This window comes from Phyllopteryx taeniolatus, chromosome 3 (genome assembly GCF_024500385.1).
Source record: "Phyllopteryx taeniolatus isolate TA_2022b chromosome 3, UOR_Ptae_1.2, whole genome shotgun sequence".
Classification (NCBI taxonomy): Eukaryota; Metazoa; Chordata; class Actinopteri; order Syngnathiformes; family Syngnathidae; genus Phyllopteryx; species Phyllopteryx taeniolatus.
Genome location: NC_084504.1, coordinates 229,728 through 250,036, shown reverse-complemented (window position 1 = coordinate 250,036; position 20,309 = coordinate 229,728). Strand labels below are relative to the sequence as shown.

The following is a 20,309-nucleotide window of genomic DNA, read 5'->3' as shown; positions in this document are numbered from 1 at the left end:
GTTTTGGTTTGAGCTACCAAAATAATGACGCATGGCAAAACTTTGAACATTTGCGAAAAAAAACTGATGCCTGGTCCGGTTCACTCGAACGCGACAAGCCCAAAAGTCATGTAGCCCCCTTCGCAACCCCACAAGGGGTCGCTAACAAAGAATCGGGTACTGCTGCACATGCTATCCTCAAGATCTGCAGCTTGGCGAATGATGTGAAGCAAGTCCCATGGCAGCCTGAGCCCCTGCTTGGAGGCCACGCCCCCAGGCCCGGCCATCCCGCTGTGATGGTCTGTTATGACTCCGACGTCTCTGTGCATTCGGCTGATTCTCCAATTAGCGATGACAAGCATCCCGTCCAACAGACCGTGGCCAAGCACATAACTGCGATGCGATGAGCAGGTACCACCCGCGACTAAAATCAAAATTCGCGGACCAAAACACAGTCCGACAATTGGACCTCGACAGTCTCCGACCATGTCCTGTGACTCACTGACAGACTCCAGCGACCTATCAAACAAAAAAGGCAAGCATCCATTTCGGTGCCTTCCAGGTAAGCTCACCATTAATGACACGTCGGGAAAATTGTATTTGACAACCACACTTGAATGTACGTTCCATTATGACGGACTCGTTGACACTGCAGCAGACATCACGGTCAGGTCCGAGGACTTGTTTGACTTACTACGTGACAAATTACAACAGGAGGGTCTGACGCTCAAACTCCAACACTGCGAAAAGAAAATACATCCCTTCGCCTTAGTAAACACCCAAATAGACTCGTGTCGTTACACTGGACGATTGGGCCTTTGTCATGGGTGTGTGTTCCGGTTTTTGTCTTCCCCCTGTTTCACACACACCTGCTCCTGAAAGCATCTTCACCACATGTGCCTCGTTCACCCTAATTACCCCTTGCATTTAACCTCGTGTCTCATTCTTTCTCGTCGCCAGTTCGTTGTACCTTGTCGTCGCGTTCCAGCATTCCTTGTTTCCACGTCAAAGACTCACAGTAAGACTGGACCCTGTTCCGATTATCGACCTCGCCTTTTTGCCTCATGTTTTTGGATACTGTTGCCTTTTTTGGACTGCCTGCCCGTATATTAAACCTCTCTTTTTTTAAACTGTCCATTTGTTTTGGAGTCGTGCATTTTTGGGTCCTATCATCTGTTCCGTTCATGACAGAACGAACTGGCCATAACATGGACCCAGCAGACTCAGACCCGGTGCGCAAAGCCCTTCAAGCGCAGGGTCAACGCATCTTGAAGCAGGATGAGCAAGTCCACCTTCATCAAGAGGGACTATCAGGACAATATGATGAGACAGGTGGCCTCAAAGTTTGAAGTTCTTATGAAAATGATTCTAAAGAAGGAACCAGTTGACACAACACCCGATAGCGCCACGGTACCAACATTTCCATGTGAAGCAGTCACCATGCAGCCACCTGCCACCTCCGCTGCTGTCTGCCCACAGCTCTCTCGACCGGAGAGGTTCTCTGGAGATTCTGGGAACATTAAGCCATTCATCACTCAGTGCAAACTCCACTTTGAGCTGCAGGCAGCTGCCTTCCCCACCGAGCGGGCAAAAATTGCTTTCGTTATTTCCCACCTGACTGGTCGTGCGGAGGCGTGGGCTACTGCTGAATGGAGCCGCAATTCCGCCGCGTGTCATTCGTGGGCTTTTTTCGTAAAGACTATGGAGCAAAAATTTTCAGTTTTCCACACCAGATCGTGAGGCAGCTCGCTCCCTTGTCACCTTACAACAAGGCAAGCACAGGGTGTCAGATTACGCGATTGAGTTTTGCCTTCTAGCAGCTGAGAGTCAGTGGAATAATAGGGCACTGCTCGATGCCTTTTTTCAAGGACTATCCCCCGCCGTCAAGGATCATTTAGTCCCGCTAGACCTGCCGACCGACTTGGACACTCTCATCGCTCTCATCCTCAAGATCGACAAGAGGCTTTTGGATCGGGAGCTGGATGGAGATCGGCGGAGGGATGCATCACCGCGCACTTGGAGGACGAGCCTCGGTGACCAGCCAGACCAAGGCAGATCCCCTGCTGCCAGTCTCAATCCACTTGCTAGCGTCACCACGGATGAACCCATGCAACTGGGCAGGTTCCGTCTCTCCCCTGAGGAACATCAACGGGAAGGGCGGTGCTTCTACTGCGGGCAGTTGGGTCATTCCGTGAGCAACTGTCACGTCAAAGTTGCCGGTGCTGGTAACAAGGGTACGGGAGCGGTGAGTCTAAATTACATTCAGGAAGACCCTACCCGGGTTCTTCCTAAAATGACACTATGCTCTCCAGATCAAGAGATTCATACATCTGTATTTATTGACTCTGATCCTGACTTGTCTCAAGTGCCCACCTGTTACCATGACATTAAATAAGTTTTTTCCAAATCCAAAGTTAAATCCTTTCCACCCCACAGACCTTATGACTGTGCAGTTGACTTGCTGCCTGGAACCACACCTCCACGGGGGAGGTTGTTCTCTCTTTCAGGGCTGGAACACAAGGCCATGAAGGAGTATGTGGAAGAGTCACTGGCAGCTGGGATCATTTGCCCATCTTCATCCCCTGCGGGAGCAGGATTTTTCTTTGTGGACAAAAAGGACAAGACCCTGCGACCCTGTATCGATTACCGGGGTCTCAACGAGATAAACAGGTAGCCTCTTTCTCTCATCTCCACCGCCTTTGAGTTCCTGGAGGGAGCTAAGGTTTTCACCAAACTAGACTTAAGAAATGCGTATCATCTAGTCAGGATAAGGGAGGGGGATGAATGGAAAACAGCATTCAACACACCTACGGGACATTATGAGTATTTGGTAATGCCTTTTGGAATCACTAACGCTCCAGCTGTTTTCCAAAACCTTGTCAATGATGTCCTGCGTGACATGTTGACTGTGTATGTTTTTGTCTATTTGGACGACATTTTGATATTCTCCCCAGATGAGGAAACTCACATTATTCATGTCCGCTCTGTATTGCAGAGGTTACTGCAGAATCAACTAGATGTCAAGGCTGAGAAATGTGAGTTCCACAAGGCATCCGTTTCTTTTCTGGGTTTCGTGCTGGCTCAAGGTGAAGTCAAAATGGACCCTTGCAAAGTCGATGCCATGATTGGCATAATTGGCATAATTGGCCTACTCCCACGTCACGCAAAGATGTACAAAGGTTCTTAGGGTTCGCAAACTTCTACAGAAAATTCATCCGAAATTTCAGTTCTATAGCCTCGCCTTTGCATGATCTTACCTTGCCACACAGACCCTTTTTCTGGAACCCGGTTTGTCAATCAGCTTTACAGAAGTTAAAATCGAGCTTTACCTCCGCTCCCCTCCTCACTTTGCCAGATCTCAAACAGCAGTTTGTGCTAGAAGTTGATGCGTCTGATGCCAGTATAGGAGCAGTGCTCTCCCAGAAATGTTTCAAGGATGGTAAGTTACATCCTTGTGCTTATCTCTCTAAAAAACTGACTCCAGCCGAGAGAAATTATGACATAGGTGACTGTGAACTGCTGGCGGTCAAGGTGGCTTTGGTGGAGTGGAGGCACTGGCTAGAGGGGGCACAGACTCCATTTTTAGTATGGACAGATCACAAGAACCTTGAGTATATTAAATCTGCTAAAAGATCAAATGCGAGGCAGGCTAGATGGGCTCTGTTCTTTACAAGATTTAATTATCCTACCGACCTGGTTCTAAAAATGGTAAGCCAGATGCTTTATCACGTATTTTCTGCAAAGAGAATTCTTTGTCCGACCCTAAGACTATTTTGCCCAAGTCATGTTTCATTTCTGCTTTTGTTTGGGACGTTGAAACTGCGGTTAAAGAGGCTCTTAAGAACACTCTTAGCCCTGAAATTGCCCTGAAAACAGGCATTATGTGGTTCTGATCTTAAGGGGAAGAGTCATCCACTGGGCTCACAAGAACCGTACCGTATGTCACCCAGGCATTGGCAAAACGCAATCTGTGGTCGAACAGCGCTTTTGGTGGCCTAATGTTAGGAGGGATGTTATCAATTACGTCAATGCTTGCCAGGTATGTGCTGCTAACAAGCCCTCTCGTCAACGTCCTTCTGGGGAGTTGCGACCCCTGCCAATACCACAACGTCCTTGGTCAGACATTTCCGTAGACTTTGAGACAGGATTACCGGCCTCTAAAGGTAATACCACCATTCTCACAGTTGTTGACAGGTTTTCTAAGATGGCACACTTCATTGCACTTCCGAAACTCCCCTCAGCTAAAGACACTGCCGGGTTGATGATTAACCAGGTATTCAAGTTTCATGGTTTTCCCAAGAATGTGGTATCTGATAGGGGCCCCCAATTCATCTCACGATTTTGGAAGGAGTTTTGCACTCTGATAGGTGCTACCATTAGTCTGTCATCTGGGTTTCATCCTGAAACCAACGGACAAACCGAGAGGCTGAACCAGAACCTGGAGACTGGGCTCCGATGTCTCGCTTCACAGGAGCCACAATCCTGTTCTCAGAAGCTGGTTTGGGTCGAGTTCTCTCACAATTCCCTCCTCTCTGCATCTATTTATCGCCTTTTCACGTTGTGCATGGTTACCAACCATCTCTATTTCCTGCCATAGCCCCAGAGTCCACAGTTCCAGCGGCATTGACCTTGGTGAGATGCTGCAGGAGGACCTGAGAGCGAGCCTGCCAGATGCTGCTGCGCCAGGGACGGTCCTACAAGACCGCAGCTGACCGTAGGAGGACACCGGCCCCTAACTACAAAGTGGGTCAGCGAGTTTGGCTCTCCACCAACCATATTCCACTCCGGGTGGAGTCCCGGAAGCTCGCTCCCAGGTTCGTTGGGTCCTTCCCCATCACGAAGATAATCAACCCTGTCACCGTGAAGCTCGTTGGGGGTCCACCCTGCTTTTCACGTCAGCCTGCTCAAGCCCGCCCGGGATTCCCCTCTTAAAACTCTCTTTTTGAAACTGTCCATTTGTTTTGGAGTCGTGCATTTTTGGGTCCTATCCTCTGTTCCGTTCATGAGAGCCTTATTCCATAATTCATCCTTTGTTTGTGTCACCTGTCAAGTCAGTACCTTTGCTTATCGGACAAAACCTGCTAAGTCGTTTCATGCCATTAATTGACTACAGTCGGCGCGAAATTTATACACATGTGCGGAGACCTTTGGCAAGGCCAAAACTCGATAGGGTGACCGCCCAATGCAACACCCTGACCTTCCTTGATGCGTCGACAAAAACCGCAGCCAGATGACATCTTGACAAAAGGGGGGTGCACACCGGGAATGTTGACAATGTCCACCAGTGGTCACTCTTGTGACACTGGCCCTTCCTTCAACTTTTTTGGACCACAGGACCCCATGGTGAGAAGCAGAACTGCGCCCTCTGAGTCGCATATTATGGGCCCCTTCCCTCACCTATTCAGCTGTCACGCTAACCTTGATTGTGTCTTTCTTGATCAGCTGGCCATCACTCTCAGTGGCTGCCAAGTCATTGTGCCTCTTTTGTGATTTTCACACACGCATGGCTTCAACAGCACAGGACATGTGAGCGTTGTCTCTTCTCAGAGACCACAGACTCCGTGTGCACTTGCTCCCTACACCTTGCAAAGCACATCTCAGTCCCATCCTTTCGCCTACCCCACCCGCCCTTTCGTTTCCAAGGCAACACCTTGAACCCAAGTCTTCTGGTGCACCTGCAATAACCACTTGTGATGTGCTATTCCTTCCGTGCTGGTTCCCAGCCTTCCTCTTCTGTTCTTCGTTGTTCGTGATGTTGAACTTGCCTGCTTTTCGTTTAATCTTTCCGTGGCTCGCCTTGGCGGCCACCCTCTCAATTCTTCCTTCCTGCGCGCTGCATAAGCTTAACTCTGGTTTCTCCTTGGCTTTGCACCTGCTCATTTGGATTATCGTGGACTTTTGTTACTGGGCCTCCATGGAGCTCACTTCTCAGCCACTCGTGACCCCACACAGCGAAGGGGGAGGTCGCACAAAACTCCGCCCACGATGCACCATACACGAAACGAAGGATGGTCAACACGGTGAGACCGGTCCGGTCAAGCAGGTCCAACCTCCGTGACAGCATCCTTGCTACACCAAGTCTGCCAACGCAGATGCTCAACCAAGACACAAGTGAAACCAAACGCCCTGCTCTGCTGCAAACCGCTAACATAACGATCAAAATAAAACTCATCCACAGCGCCGTCATTTGTAGCCTCACTACTATCGAGACACAACTTCTGGAATTTCAGTCCATAATCCCCACCACACGAAAACGCGTGGCTAACATCCATCCATCCATCCATTTTCTGAGCCGCTTCTCCTCATTAGGGTCGCGGGGGTGCTGGAGCCTATCCCAGCTAACATCGGGCAGGAGGCGGGGTACACCCTGAACTGGTTGCCAGTGAATCGCAGGGCACATACAAACAAACAACCATTCGCACTCACAGTCACACCTACGGGCAATTTTGATTCTCCAATTAATGCATATTTTTGGGATGTGGGAGGAAACCGGAGTGCCCGGAGAAAACCCACGCAGGCACGGGGAGAACATGCAAACTCCACACAGGCGGGGCCGGGGATTGAACCCCGGTCCTCAGAACTGTGAGGCTGACGCTCTAACCAGTCTGCAAAGTAGGCAATTCATGGTGGCTAAGCAACCTGCTAAAAGTAGCCATTTTAGTTCTCGACATTTGTTGTGTAACTTTAAACCAAAATAGGCAGGCCATAACCACGCTGTCGTCTGCACTCCTAACGGTTTATGCTCACACACAGATTGCTAACATGTTGATAAACGTCAGTCTATGTGAAATTGATCCCTTTCTAGACAACTAGGCAAAAGATAGAATTCTCCCAAATTTGGGACCCCTCAGCTCTATTAAAATCACTTGATCTATTGCCCTGACAGTCCCCACCAATCCGGCCCACCTCAGGTTTTTCCTTACAAGCTCCACAGCTCTGCATGTCAATCATGAGTTCCAAAGAAAAACCATCAGCGACGCCTTCAAAGATGCCACGTTGCATAGTGAGGATGCCACTTAGTACCCCCTACCATCCAGCAGTTACGACGGCCAAATTGTGATTTCTAAGTTTTTCAAACAGCATAAATTTGAATTTGACCCTGAAATGCTTGAACAAATTACATTTGAAGGAACTCAGGCGTTTGACATCCCCAACACTAAGGTGTCAAAACCCATGTTTGCACATTCCGGCTGTGCTACAGACCTTAACTTAGTGGCCCTAACCATCCTCGACCACTGCATGAGTTCCAACATAACCTTCTTGCTCTACCAAACGGCCAGTTGCGGCATTACTTGAAAATCACTGCAAGGCTTGCCTGAGGTCTTTCGTAGGAAAGGAAGGCTGAACCCAACATTGACCCAGCTCAACCGATGCAGGAGGTCCCCGACCTCCTCAATTCCGGCTTTTCCCGGGGTTTACCAACTTCAAACTAAATTAACTCTCTGAATTCTGACCTGCCTTCCCGTATCTGCTCTTGGGTCCCCTCCTGCACCACGAACCATAACAGTTTTTTCAAAATATTGTGCAGCCCTATGTAAAATGATTTAATATTTTGGCTTTTAAAAGATATGCTTTCCCGATGGACTTTTTTATCTACTGGCCAACTTGGACAGTGAGTCAAAGTGAATTTCGGACACTACAGTATTCATTTTGCCCTGGAGTAACTACTGCTACAACCACTATAGTACGTAGATTTCCCAAAGGTAAAGGGCTGAGAAAGTGGTGGGAAACAGCTGTCAGAAGGGAGGGCTTTATGCTGCTAGTCCTTCTCCAGTGAAAACCATTAGTACTGAACATTGTGGAAATAAAATAAAAAGATTCATCAAAATCAGTTAAATGTAAACAGTGCTCTTTATTCAGAAAACCCAAATGTCACATCTGCATTTGAGGATCTGGGTATGATACTGATTAAATATTTGCTATTAATATTTCAATATGTATCATCATGGCGGCACGGCCGACTGGTTAGAGCATCTGCCTCACAGTTCTGAGGACCGGTCTTTAATCCCCGGCCCCGCCTGTTTGGAGTTTGCATGTTCTCCCTGTGCCTGCGTGGGTTTTCGCCGGCCACTCCGGTTTCCTCCCACATCCCAAAAACATACATGGTAGTTTAATTGACAACTCTAAATTGCCCGTAGGTGTGAATGTGAGTGCAAATGGTTGTTTGTTTATATGTGCCCTGCGATTGGCTGGCAACCAGTTCAGGGTGTACCCCGCCTCCTGCCCGATGATAGTTGGGATAGGCTCCAGCACGCCCGCGACCCTTGTGAGCCGGGGAGCAATAAGTATACCCACACCTGCTCGGCGCCTCTCACCGTGGGCAACTCCAGAGTGGAAGAGAGTCCAACCCCTCTCGAGAGGACTGGTACCAGAGCCCAAGCGGTGCATGGAGGCGAGTCTGACTATATCTAGTCGGAACTTCTCGACCTCACACACCAGCTCGGGCTCCTTCCCTATCAGAGAGGTGACATTCCATGTCCCTAGAGCCAGCTTCTGTAGCCGGGGATCGGATCGCCAAGGTCCCCAACTTCGGCCACCGCCCAGCTCGCACTGCACCCGACCCCTATGGTCCCTTCCACAGGTGGTGAGCCCATGGGAAGGGGGACCCACGTTACCCTTTCGGGCTGTGCCCGGCAGGGCCCCATGGGTGCAGGCCTGGCCACCAGGCGCTTGCCTGGCTCCAGAGGGGGGCCCCGGTGACCCGCGTCCAGGCAAGGGAAACCTGAATCCATTTATTGTACTCGTCATAGGGGTTTTTGGAGCCGTGCTTTGTCTGGTCCCTCACCTAGGACCTGTTTGCCACAGGTGACCCTGCCAGGGGCATAAAGCCCCAGACAACTTAGCTCCTAGGATCATTGGGACACACAAACCCCTCCACCAAGATAAGGTGACGGCTCAAGGAGGGGTCAAATGTAATGGTACTTCCCTATACCACTGCTATGTCTGACCATTACTTCATAAAATTTGAAGTCTGGCCCATTGCCATGGTTCTGACCACAACCAAAGCTACGGCAGCCATAATAACTGGGAACCAAATTTTTTTAAATTTGAACAATTCTGGAACGGTAGTCCCGGTTCCAATCGGTTCTCGATTCTCGGTGAGCAACCCTACCTGCCATGGAGACTGAGACAGACAGACAGCTTTTGCATTGGCAGCATTGTACAATTGTATTCTATCGTGAATATTCCAGTTGTTTTTGGATTCTGATACGAGGATCCATTTGGAGAATACTTTAATCCCAGACTTATAGCTTTAGTGCCTTGTTACATTCTAGTTAAACAGTGGATGGGAGAGCGAATTGTAAAATGAGAGGGAGGTCTACTGTTGAACAAAGTGAAGGTGTATGATCTGAGTTAAAGGGAATTTTTCCGAGGCATAATCACTTTTAGGGGAGTTTTGAGGTAAATTAGGGCAACAGAGACTTGAAGGTAATAAATATTGAAGAGGGTGGTTAAGTCTAAGCCATAGTGATTTAGAAGAGTAGAATAATAATGGCTGGGGAGGCTCATTCAAGGCGTTGATCTTGAGTGGGACAAGGAAATAACAAATTAAGAAAGGTTAACTCATTTAATGCCAGCAGTTTTTCAGAAATTGGGAGAGCCAGGTGCTAGCCATTACAGACAATTTTGACTTATTTTTGAACGTCTACAGAAAATTGTGCTCTTAGCTATAGAAACATGGAACCTACTGTAGCATATATTGGTTTGGATAAAAATGGAATTAATTTAGGAGAAAAGAATAAGCCGGACGCAAAGCCTGCGTTACTTCCGCAATGCAATTATTTTATCTCGTAAAAGGGGCACCACGTCTCTTTTTAGATGTGTGAAACTTCAGGACAAAGTGACGAAAATCTCTATGTTTCGTAATCTGAAGGTTGCTACAGGAATTAGATAAGAATTGTCGATAACCAGAGGTCTTTTGTCAACCCAATCACACACAAATGATACAGGTAGAGACTTTTTATTATAGAATTTAATGAGATCTAACTGGATAATCTACAGGGGGACAATGCAGGGAAAAGCAAAACAAAGGACAGACGAACATTGGCAAAGGAAACCGACTTGTGATGTCATGGTGGAAATGAGCATGGGATGACAATGCATAGAGCTGGGGATTCCTGTTCTTGTTAATTTAAACCCAAATATGCACCAATCTGTACTTTAGTAGACTGAAGGTGGACTTACGTTGCGTGGAACACAATTTAGGCAGGCTGGTCGATCTCCCGAATGTTCGGCCGATCCGGTCCGCACAGGGAACAGGTGGATTTGGCAGAAAAAGGAGGAAGGTAAAAAGAAAAAACAAGAAAAAGAGTTCCAAGGCAGGGCGGCCGAAGCCTGGGTGTCACTGTTGGCAAGACGCTCGGAGCAGACGTGCACTGCCTGTTTCCTTCCCAATGGAGCTTGCCCGTGAGGTGCCCAGGCACCCAAAAGGGTAGCTCGGGGCTCTGGCAGGGTGCCCTGTGGCAGGGAAAGGTCCAATGTGTCCTCGCCACCTCGTGGTGAGAGGTGAGGCTTCCTGTCTGGGGCAGTTTTCGGCATGGCGGTCGAACGAGCGCGAGCCTGCAACAAAGGGGGGCACCGGCCTTTATGCCCAGCTGAAAAAGGGGTTGGTCCACCGGGGGCCAAAAGGGGCGATAGACCACTTCTTAATGTTACTTTTCCATCCCAAGATTATTTTGCGGTTTAAAACCATCCATCCATCCATTTTCTGTACCGCTTATCCTCACTCGGCTTGCAGGCGTACTGGAGCCTTTCGCAGCTATTTTTGGGCGAGAGGCGGGGTACACCCTGAACTGGTCGCCAGCCAATCGCAGGGCACATATATATAAACAACCACTGGCACTCACATTCACACCTACGGGCAATTTAAACCGTAGTACTCAGAGAAAACCCACGCAGGCATGGGGAGAACATGCAAACTCCACACAGGCGGGGCCGGGATTTGAACCCCGGTCCTCAGAACTGTGAGGCAAATGTGCTATCCCCACCGCCGGTTTAGAAACATCCATCCATCCATCCATTTTCTGAGCCGCTTCTCCTCACTAGGGTCGCGGGCGTGCTGGAGCCTATCCCAGCTATCATCGGGCAGGAGGTGGGGTACACCCTGAACTGGTTGCCAGCCAATCGCAGGCCACATACAAACAAACAACCATTCGCACTCACATTCACACCTACGGGCAATTTAGAGTCTCCAACTAATGCATGTTTTTGGGATGTGGGAGGAAACCGGAATGCCCGGAGGAAACCCACGCAGGCACGGGGAGAACATGCAAACTCCACACAGGCGGGACCGGGGATTGAACCCCGGTCCTCAGAACTGTGAGGCAGATGTACTAACCCCACCGCCGGTTTAGAACCAGTGGGATAAAATATTAATTATTGGATTTAAGATAACGAGACCAGTTTCCAACTTTGCATTGTCACGCACACATCCTATTTAATCTCTGTTATGAATGTTTCAATTGTATGTGGTTGTTGAGAACAATAATATTTGCAATGTGGGATTTGTATTGTGTGGGGTGAAACGTCTCATCCGGTTCAGTTGACAAACAGATTTGGCATCAGACAATTCAAATTTGCAGAAACACAGTCACTTGTGGCGCTGTTGTGATGGTAAACACTGGAAGCGTTCATGCAAATTTCTTAAAATATCATACAACATTCAAATCCGGTGAAGATTGTGATTAGTTCCTTTGGAGTTGCAGTAGCTCTCCACCGCCTGTGGGTGTCGCTCGTGCTCTATCCATTGTCCCAGACAAAAGGAAGAAATGGCCTTTTTGAACTTTTATCTTTGCACGCGGGACCAGCGGATTTTCAAGCTTTTTGGGTCGGTATCTTGAGCCCTGCACACGCAGGGGGTCTCCTGACGACTGGGAGTCCAGGTTTCTGGGGTAGGTGCTAATTGATTTGAAGTCCGGGTGAGGAGTCAGGATTCCTAGTCTCCGCTTTGATGAGCTCCTTCGGACTGGCTGGTAATTCATTTAGCGTCCGTGTGAAATAAACCAGGCATCCCCGTAGCCGTGTGTCTTGGCGGGGGAGTGGAGACAGGGAATACAGTCCCAGTCCGAGGTTGGGCATTTAACCCTCTTCTTTCATCAGAATTTTTTTTTACATTTCTACCTTTTACCCTTCTTTAGTAAACTGCAGTTAACAAGTAAGTTTCCAAGAAAAAAATGGAGAAAAAGAGCTTTTTGTGAAACAATGCATTTCCAGCAGAACTTTAACGTTGATGCTATTTTTTTTAATTTGCTTTTATGATAGCTCAAATGTCTCAACAATGCTTTCCTACTATATAATAACATAAACAACACAAAAAAGGGTATTTTGATTGCAAAATAACAGTTTATTTACAAATATAACATGCATTTTCAAATTGAGAATGCATGAACTGAAATATGTACAGCTGTGTGTGTGTGTGTATAAGTGTGTGCGTGCGTGCGTAAGTGTGTGTGCATGTGTGTGTGTGTGGGACCTTTGTGGGTTCCCAGTCAGCAGACACCCAGCCATCAATAGCCTCACCACTGGTTGGTGCACATCCTGTAAATGATTAAAAAAAAAAAAACAATTAGCATAAAAATGAAACATATTATTGCTGCAGTGTGAAGTGGAGAAAAAAAACTTTTTTTCACCTTTCTTGTGGGAGTTCATCCGCTGCTGATTGCACCAACTGCAATTTATAGAAATACGTACAATTACCACAAAATATTTGTTGTTCCTACAGTGCGATGAGGAAAGGTAAAAAAAATAAATCTAGATTACACACATCACATTGTCTAAAATTATATTTTTGTTCCCTACTGTCTATAAATAAAATAAAGACAATAAAAAAAAATATCCAATTCATCTAGCGAGCGATGATCCACGTTTATGTCTACATTATGCATGATTTGTGAACGTTTAGTATCGTACGAAAAACTGTCGTGCTTTTTTGTGCATGTTGCATGATAAAAATGGTAAAAGGGAATAATCGCTCAGGCTATGGACGTTAGCTTTGAAGTTAACAAATTCTTACCTCTTTCGTGATATTATGGGGGCTCAGGGGAGGACACCCTGCTGCTTCCAAATAAGGATGCATCCGGACCAGGCTCATTGTAATCTGAGTCCGAATGTCTGTTGGCACTCCATGTTTAGGGGGAAGTGGACCGTGATATGGTTGCAATCTCACCGTGGCCCTTCGAACGCTTGACGCAGCCCGCGTTACACGCCCTTTGTTGTTGTACCGTCATCCCTTTCTTTTCTGGGAAAAGGATGACAATGGTACATCGATGGTACATCGTCGTCCTTTTTAGCAAAACTGTTTGAGAGTGGAGTGACTACGCCTATGGCTCGGTTGTCAACGGCAACCCCAAGAACTGATGAACTTTTGAATTCCTGCTTCCTGAACCTCAACTTGCCGGTTTGTTGCCACAAGACACAGGAAACCTGGTTTATATCATCTGGAGCCATAAAACTGATTGCAAGTCACCTCATGACTGGCACAGCATGGTTGGGGGGGGAAGGAAGTGATTGATGTCTGTTGAACAATGGAACACAATCACCCCCATATGGTGGTTAGAGATACTGCCTGTGGACATCAAAATGACACTGAAGAAATCCCACATTTGTAATAAACAAACAAACCTTCAGGAATATTCTAAATGTACGCCTTGATGTCTGTGTCATTAATGTAAATTTTACAGGTCCAGCTACGAGACTTTAGACTGTTCCTCTTTATTTGAAGCCAAACAGAATGAAATGATGCTGTATTGAACAATAAGTAGTAAACTTGACGTCTAAAGTTTAAACAATGATTCTATATGGTTGATCTACAACCCGAATTCCAATGAAGTTGGGACGTTGTGTTAAACATAAATAAAAACAGAATTCAATGATTTGCAAATCATGTTCAACCTATATGTAATTGACTACACTGCAAATATATTTAATGTTCAAACTGATAAACTATTGTTTTGAGCAAATAATCATTAACTTATAATTTTATGGCTGCAACACCTTCCAAAAAAGCTGGGACAGGTGGCAAAAAAGACTGAAAAAGTTGAGGAATGCTCATCCAACACCTGTTTGGAACATCCCACAGGTGAACAGGCTAATTGGGAACAGGTGGGTGCCATGATTGGGTAGAAAAGGAGCTTCCCTGAATTGCTCAGTCATTCACAAGCAAAGATGGGGCGAGGTTCACCTCTTTGTGAACAAGTACATGAGAAAATAGTCGAACAGTTTAAGGACAATGTTCCTCAACGTACAATTGCAAGGAATTTAGGGATTTCATCATCGACGGTCCATAATATCATCAAAAGGTTCAGAGAATCTGGAGAAATCACTGCATGTAAGCGGCAAGGCCGAAAACCAAAATTGAATGCCCATGACCTTCGGTCCCTCAGGCGGCACTGCATCAAAAAACTACATCAACTTGTAAAGGATATCACCACATGGGCTCAGGAACAATTCATAAAAAACAATGTCAGTAAATACAGTTCGGCGCTACATCCGTAACTGCAACTTGAAACTCTACTATGCAAAGCAAAAGCCATTTATCAACAACACCCAGAAACGCCGCCGGCTTCTCTGGACCCGAGCCCATCTAAGATGGACTGATGCTGTGGTGGATTTTTTTCACCTGTGGTTCCGAATCGGAGGTCACCCGGGAGAACGCCGACGTCCATCGGGCATGGGATGAATGAAGACTTCGAGACACTTGGCGTTTGGGCTAATTCGATTTATTGAACAAGCCTTAGTGTCATAACAGCTGCTTACATTGCCAGAACGACGAAAAAGCCCCCGAAAACCCCTGGATCTCAGTTTATCAAGGTTTAATTCTCTGGGCGTGGAATTAGCCCCTCCCTGGGTGCACCCGGAAGATGGCCGTTCCTCATGACCATATTTGGAATTGCACCCGCCAGCTGGTGCCTCTTACTCTGGTCAAGCTCCCCCCCTCCCTGGGGCCCTTTGCTGCGATAATGAAAAACAGTCCTCTTTGAAGACCTGGCCCCGGTTGTAAACCCCAGACAGGTTTCTGTCAGGGAGGAGCAGGAAACCCCAATATACATATAACTGGTTAAAGGACATCCTTTAATGTAGAATTACAAAGAAAAGATAGTTGGTGTGAATACAGGTCTCCAACCATTTGTCCTGTGCAAAGGAACTCTGTTTGTGTTACTATTAAAATATACTACAATGCAAAGTGGAAGAGTGTTCTGTGGTCCGACGAGTCCACATTTCAAATTGTTTTGGGAAATTGTGGACGTCGTGTCCTCCGGGCCAAAGAGGAAAAAACCGTCCGGACAGTTATGGACGCAAAGTTCAAAAGCCAGCATCTGTGATGGTATGGGGCTGTGTTAGTGCCAATGGCATGGGTAACTTACACATCTGTGAAGGCACCATTAATGCTGAAAGGTACATACAGGTTTTGGAAAAACACATGCTGCCATTCAAGCAATGTCTTTTTCATGGACGCCCCTGCTTATTTCAGCAAGACAATGCCAAACCACATTCTGCACGTGTTACAACAGCGTGGGTTCGTAGTAAAAGAGTGCGGGTACTAGACTGGCCTGCCTGCAGTCCAGACCTGTCTCCCATTGAAAATGTGTGGCGCATTATGAAGCGTAAAATACAACAACAGAGACCCCGGACTGTTGAACAGCTGAAGCTGTACACCAAGCAAGAATGGGAAAGAATTCTACCTACTAACGTTCCCAAACGTTTATTGAATGTTGTTAAAAGAAAAGGTGATGTAACACAGTGGTAAACATGACCCTGTCCCAGATTTTTTGGAACGTGTTGCAGCCATAAAATTGGATGTGGTTCTGTTGGCTTCATCAAGCCGTGACCTCCAACTCTCACTGGAGCAGTTCGCAGCCGAGTGTGAAGCGGCTGGGATGAGAATCAGCACCTCCAAATCTGAGACCATGGTCCTCAGTCGGAAAAGGGTGGCTGCACTCTCCAGGTCGGGGATGAGCTCCTGCCCCAAGTGGAGGAGTTCAAGTATCTCCGGGTCTTGTTCACGAGTGTAGGAAGAATGGAACGGGAGATCGACAGGCGGATCGGTGCAGCGTCTTCAGTGATGCGGACTTTGTATCGATCCGTTGTGGTAAGAGCTAAGCCGAAAGGCGAAGCTCTCAATTTACCGGTCGATCTAAGTTCCTACCCTCACCTATGTTCACGAGCTGTGGGTCGTGACCGAAAGAACAAGATCACATATACAAGCGGCCGAAATTAGTTTCCTCCGCAGGGTGTCCGGGCTCTCCCTTAGAGATAGGGTGAGAAGCTCGGTCATCCGGGAGGATCTCAGATTAGAGCCGCTGCTCCTCCACATCAAGAGGAGCCAGATGAGCTAGGGCATCTGATTCGGATGCCTCCCAGACGCCTCCCTGGTGAAGTGTTCCGGGCAGGTCCCACCGGGAGGAAAACCCGGGGGACGGCCCAGGACACGCTGGAGAGACTACGTCCTTTGGCTGGCCTGGGAATGCCTCGGGATCCCACCGGAAGAGCTGGATGAAGTGGCTGGGGAGAGGGAAGTCTGGGCGTCCCTGCTAAAGCTACTGCCCCAGCGACCCGACCTCGGATAAGCGGAAGAAAATGGATGGATGGATGTATAACTGCTGTGCACGTCTTGACCTCTGAGGAGCAGTGTTGTGCACGCATTGAGATACACACTTGCAGTAACAAAAACAGAAGTCACGATCGAATATTGTTATTAATTCATTTTTCTCAGTTTGAAGAATATATGCCAGAGTATTGTTATATTGCCTGTTTATGTGTTCATACAGTTTTTTTCTGTACCAATATTCACTATTTTGAGAGAGATCCGTGCCAAGAGTTCGATGCTACTTTTTGTTAGCTCATGAATTGTTTTCTATTCATTGTTTAATTCTTTTGTTATGTCAATGTAGTTTTACAGTAACATGGAGTGTCAATAAATGACTTTAAGCAAGCCACATTCACTCTTACTCCTTGCTACTATGTTAGTACCATAGTAACCTGTTGTTGTGATCACGTTGGCTTTGCATGCCGTCTGGGCTAGTGTTGTTACGTTCGCGAATGTTTCGTTCAGAAGAACAAATCTTTTTTGTGAACGAACTGAACCGAATCAGTTTATGAAATGATTCGTTCTTTTAGCTTGGTTGCCGTGAGGCGAGAGAGTTGGAACTGTTAAAGCGTTCTGTAACTCACTTCTGAATCTTCGGCGAATAACCAATGAGCAGCCAGCGTCAGGCAGCGCCCTGCAGGCGGGGGAGGGACTTAAGTGAACTGAGTGATTCGTTCAGTGAATTGGTCTACTGAGGAACTGAAGAGTGATTAGTTCAGTGAACTGGTGTACGAAGGAACTGAAGAGTGATTCCTTCAGGGGAGGGACTTAAATGAACTGAGGAACTGAAAAGTGACTCCTTCAGGGGAGGGACTTAAGTGAATTGAGTGATTCGTTCAGTGTACTGGTGTACAGAGGAACTGAAGAACTGAAGCGTGATTCATTCGCTGAACTCATCATTCACGATCCATTAGACAAGTGATTCGTTCGTTGAAATTCTTCGTTTGTGATCCGCTAAGGAGCGCTTTACTAGTACGATGAGTGATTCGTTTGCGCAAAGAATAACGTACTACGCAGTGAACATACTCATGAGTAATTTTAACCGCAAGGATGTCAGGACTTGGATAGCTTTCACTAGCAGCTTCAAGCTAACGGCGAATTTTTAAGTCAGTCACGCACACATATTTAAAATAAATGTAAATTAATCATAAATGTATATACGTCCACATACATATAATTCCATCTGTGTATCTAATGTGATTCAAGATTTTTATTTAATAATAATAATACATTAAACTTATATAGCGCTTTTCACTCAAAGACGCTTTCCACTAATCAGATGACAATAACAGTAAGGCGAGTGAGCAGAAACCCCGGCATGCGGGGGCTGGTGTCTGCAACGTTCCACTGCGGAAAAGTCACGCCGGCTGGCGAGAGCCTAGCAGGTTATCAGGGGACGCAGAAATATGGTCGGTAGCTGAGCTCGCTGGACGAATGTTCACGACTCACAACCGAAGCATGGTGTTCCAGAGCTTGCTGAGAGAGCAATAGGTAGGTGATAATTTCGCCGAATTTTTTTTATTTTAGTTTTTGTAAATAATATCCCCTCCTTTACTAGTTTACAATACATGACAACACCAACGCATAGTCCTTTGGGGAACGTGTTGCGTGACCGTGAACCTCAGAGATGGATGGATTAACTGAATGAGGAAGCACTTGAGTGATTCGGTGAACGAATCTTGTTAATGAACTGTTTCGCATGAGGCGGCACGGTAACATGCATTAATTGAAGACTCTAAATTGCCCATAAGTGTGACTGTGAGTGCGAATGGTTGTTTGTTTGTATGTGCCCTGCGATTGGCTGGCAACCAGTTCAGGGTGTACCCTGCCTCCTTCCCGATGAAAGCTGGGATAGGCTCCAGCACACCCGCGGCTCCAGCACACAAGCGGCTCAGAAAATGGATGGATGGATATATGCTTTGCCGGTGGACTTTTTTATCTACTGGCCAACTTGGACGGTGAGTCAAAAAGTTAATTTTGGACCCTACAGTATGCATTTTGCCCTGGAGTAACTACTGCTACAACCACTATAGTATGTAGATTTCCCAAAGGTAAAGGGCTGAGAAAGTGGTGGGAAACAATCATTAGTAGTGAACATTGTATAAATAAAACAAAAAGATTTATCAAAATCATCCATCCATCCATCCATTTTCTGAGCCGCTTCTCCTCACTCAGGTCGCGGGCCTGCTGGAGCCTATCCCAGCTGTCATCGGGCAGGAGGCAGGGTACACCCTGAACTGGTTGCCAGCCAATCGCAGGGCACATATAAACAAACAACCATTTGCACTCACATTCGCACCTACTGGCAATTTAGGGTCTCCACTTAATGCATGTTTTTGGGATATGGAAGGAAACCGGAGTGCCCAGAGAACATGCAAACTCCACACAGACGAGGCCGGATTTGAATCCGGGTTCTCAGAACTATGAGGCAGACGTGCTAACCAGTCGGCCCTGCGATTGGCTGGCAACCCCGCCTCCTGCCCGATGATAGCTGGGATAGGCTCCAGCACGCCCGCAACCCTAGTGAGGAGAAGCGGCTCAGGAAATTGATGGGTAGTCATGGTATGGTGTGTGATACACACACACTTTTTTTTTTTTCCCCAACACTGGGCCCAGTTGATCTGGACACCTCAATGGGATCGCTGGGGCAAGGAGCTAAAATGTAAACAGAGGAACAAAGAATAAGAACCGAGAAGGTTGCAAACAAAGAAAATAGATTTTGCCATCAGGATTCGCCATTGTTAACATTGAACAGCTTTATTAATTTACAATTGTCAGCCTGACCATGAAAATGACTCAAGATACCCCATAACCAGGATAATCGCTTCGGATCACCTTTAGAGATGTCAGACAACTCGGCTTTTGCCAACTTTGACCAGAAGTGTAGGGGGAATACTGGTTTGGTATACAAATAGAAAAATAGTGTTATGTCTACTTAATGACGGGCATCATCTGCTTATGGACACAGGCAAACAGCGAATAGGTATAGAATACATTCTCATCTTAAATCAAAATGTGACAAAAAGCACCGTGAAGCAAATGCTAAGGCTCAGCTAGCAGGCTAATTTAGCATGCTACTCACAACGATTTGGCTAGAGAAAATCAGGACGTCGTCAACAGAGACCAAAATGATGTACTGGCGCAAACGGTGTCCACTTCCTGTGCTCGCAGCATTACGGTCTTCAACTTCCTGTCAGCTGATCAGACTTTAAAAGCAACCGAGCGTTGACCTCTGGTTGCAAAAAGGCCATGAAGAGACACACGAGCTGTTTTTTGTCATGGGACCAGTTGCATGGTCATGTGCGTCTCCTCTTGGCTCCTCCGGGACTGGCAGGGTTGGAAGATGACAGGAGTTTCTCGGCACCACGACTCCTCTTCCTCTTCTCTGCTTCCTTCCCACCCCCGCCTGCTCCTCCACCTGTTACCGCGCACTCGACCCCGCCCTTCTCCTTGTCACGGGCGCTGGTCGTCCGCTCTGACATCTTGAGAGAGGAGTTACTTCCTGAAATGAGGTGATCAAAGATTACAATAAACCCTTGTTTTTCACGGGGGTTATGTTCCAGAAACACCCAGCAATAAGGGAAATCCGCAAAGTGTTTCTTACATTATAATATAAATGTATACATTTTATGTGCGCAAGCCAATGCCAATATGTAATACTTTATTAAGGTGCAAGTATTTTATTCGTCCACTTACAGTAACCATCCACACACTCTACACAAGCACATGGCTTTGTGGTCTGCTT

The 20,309-nt window shown here is 47.0% G+C and overlaps 2 protein-coding genes across 3 annotated transcripts in view; one reads left to right on the top strand and one right to left on the bottom strand.

The window, feature by feature from the left end:
• Window positions 1–20,309, top strand: part of si:ch211-158d24.2 (multiple epidermal growth factor-like domains protein 9) — a 395,895-nt gene that overhangs the window by 145,865 nt on the left and 229,721 nt on the right. The window lies entirely within an intron of this gene.
• Window positions 19,296–20,309, bottom strand: part of mrgbp (MRG/MORF4L binding protein) — a 31,786-nt gene continuing 30,772 nt past the window's right edge. The window contains exon 5 of the mRNA XM_061766330.1: window positions 19,296–20,066. Within this exon, the coding sequence (XP_061622314.1) occupies window positions 19,861–20,066 (206 nt within the window). The 3' untranslated portion in view covers window positions 19,296–19,860. The remainder of the gene's footprint in view (window positions 20,067–20,309) is intronic.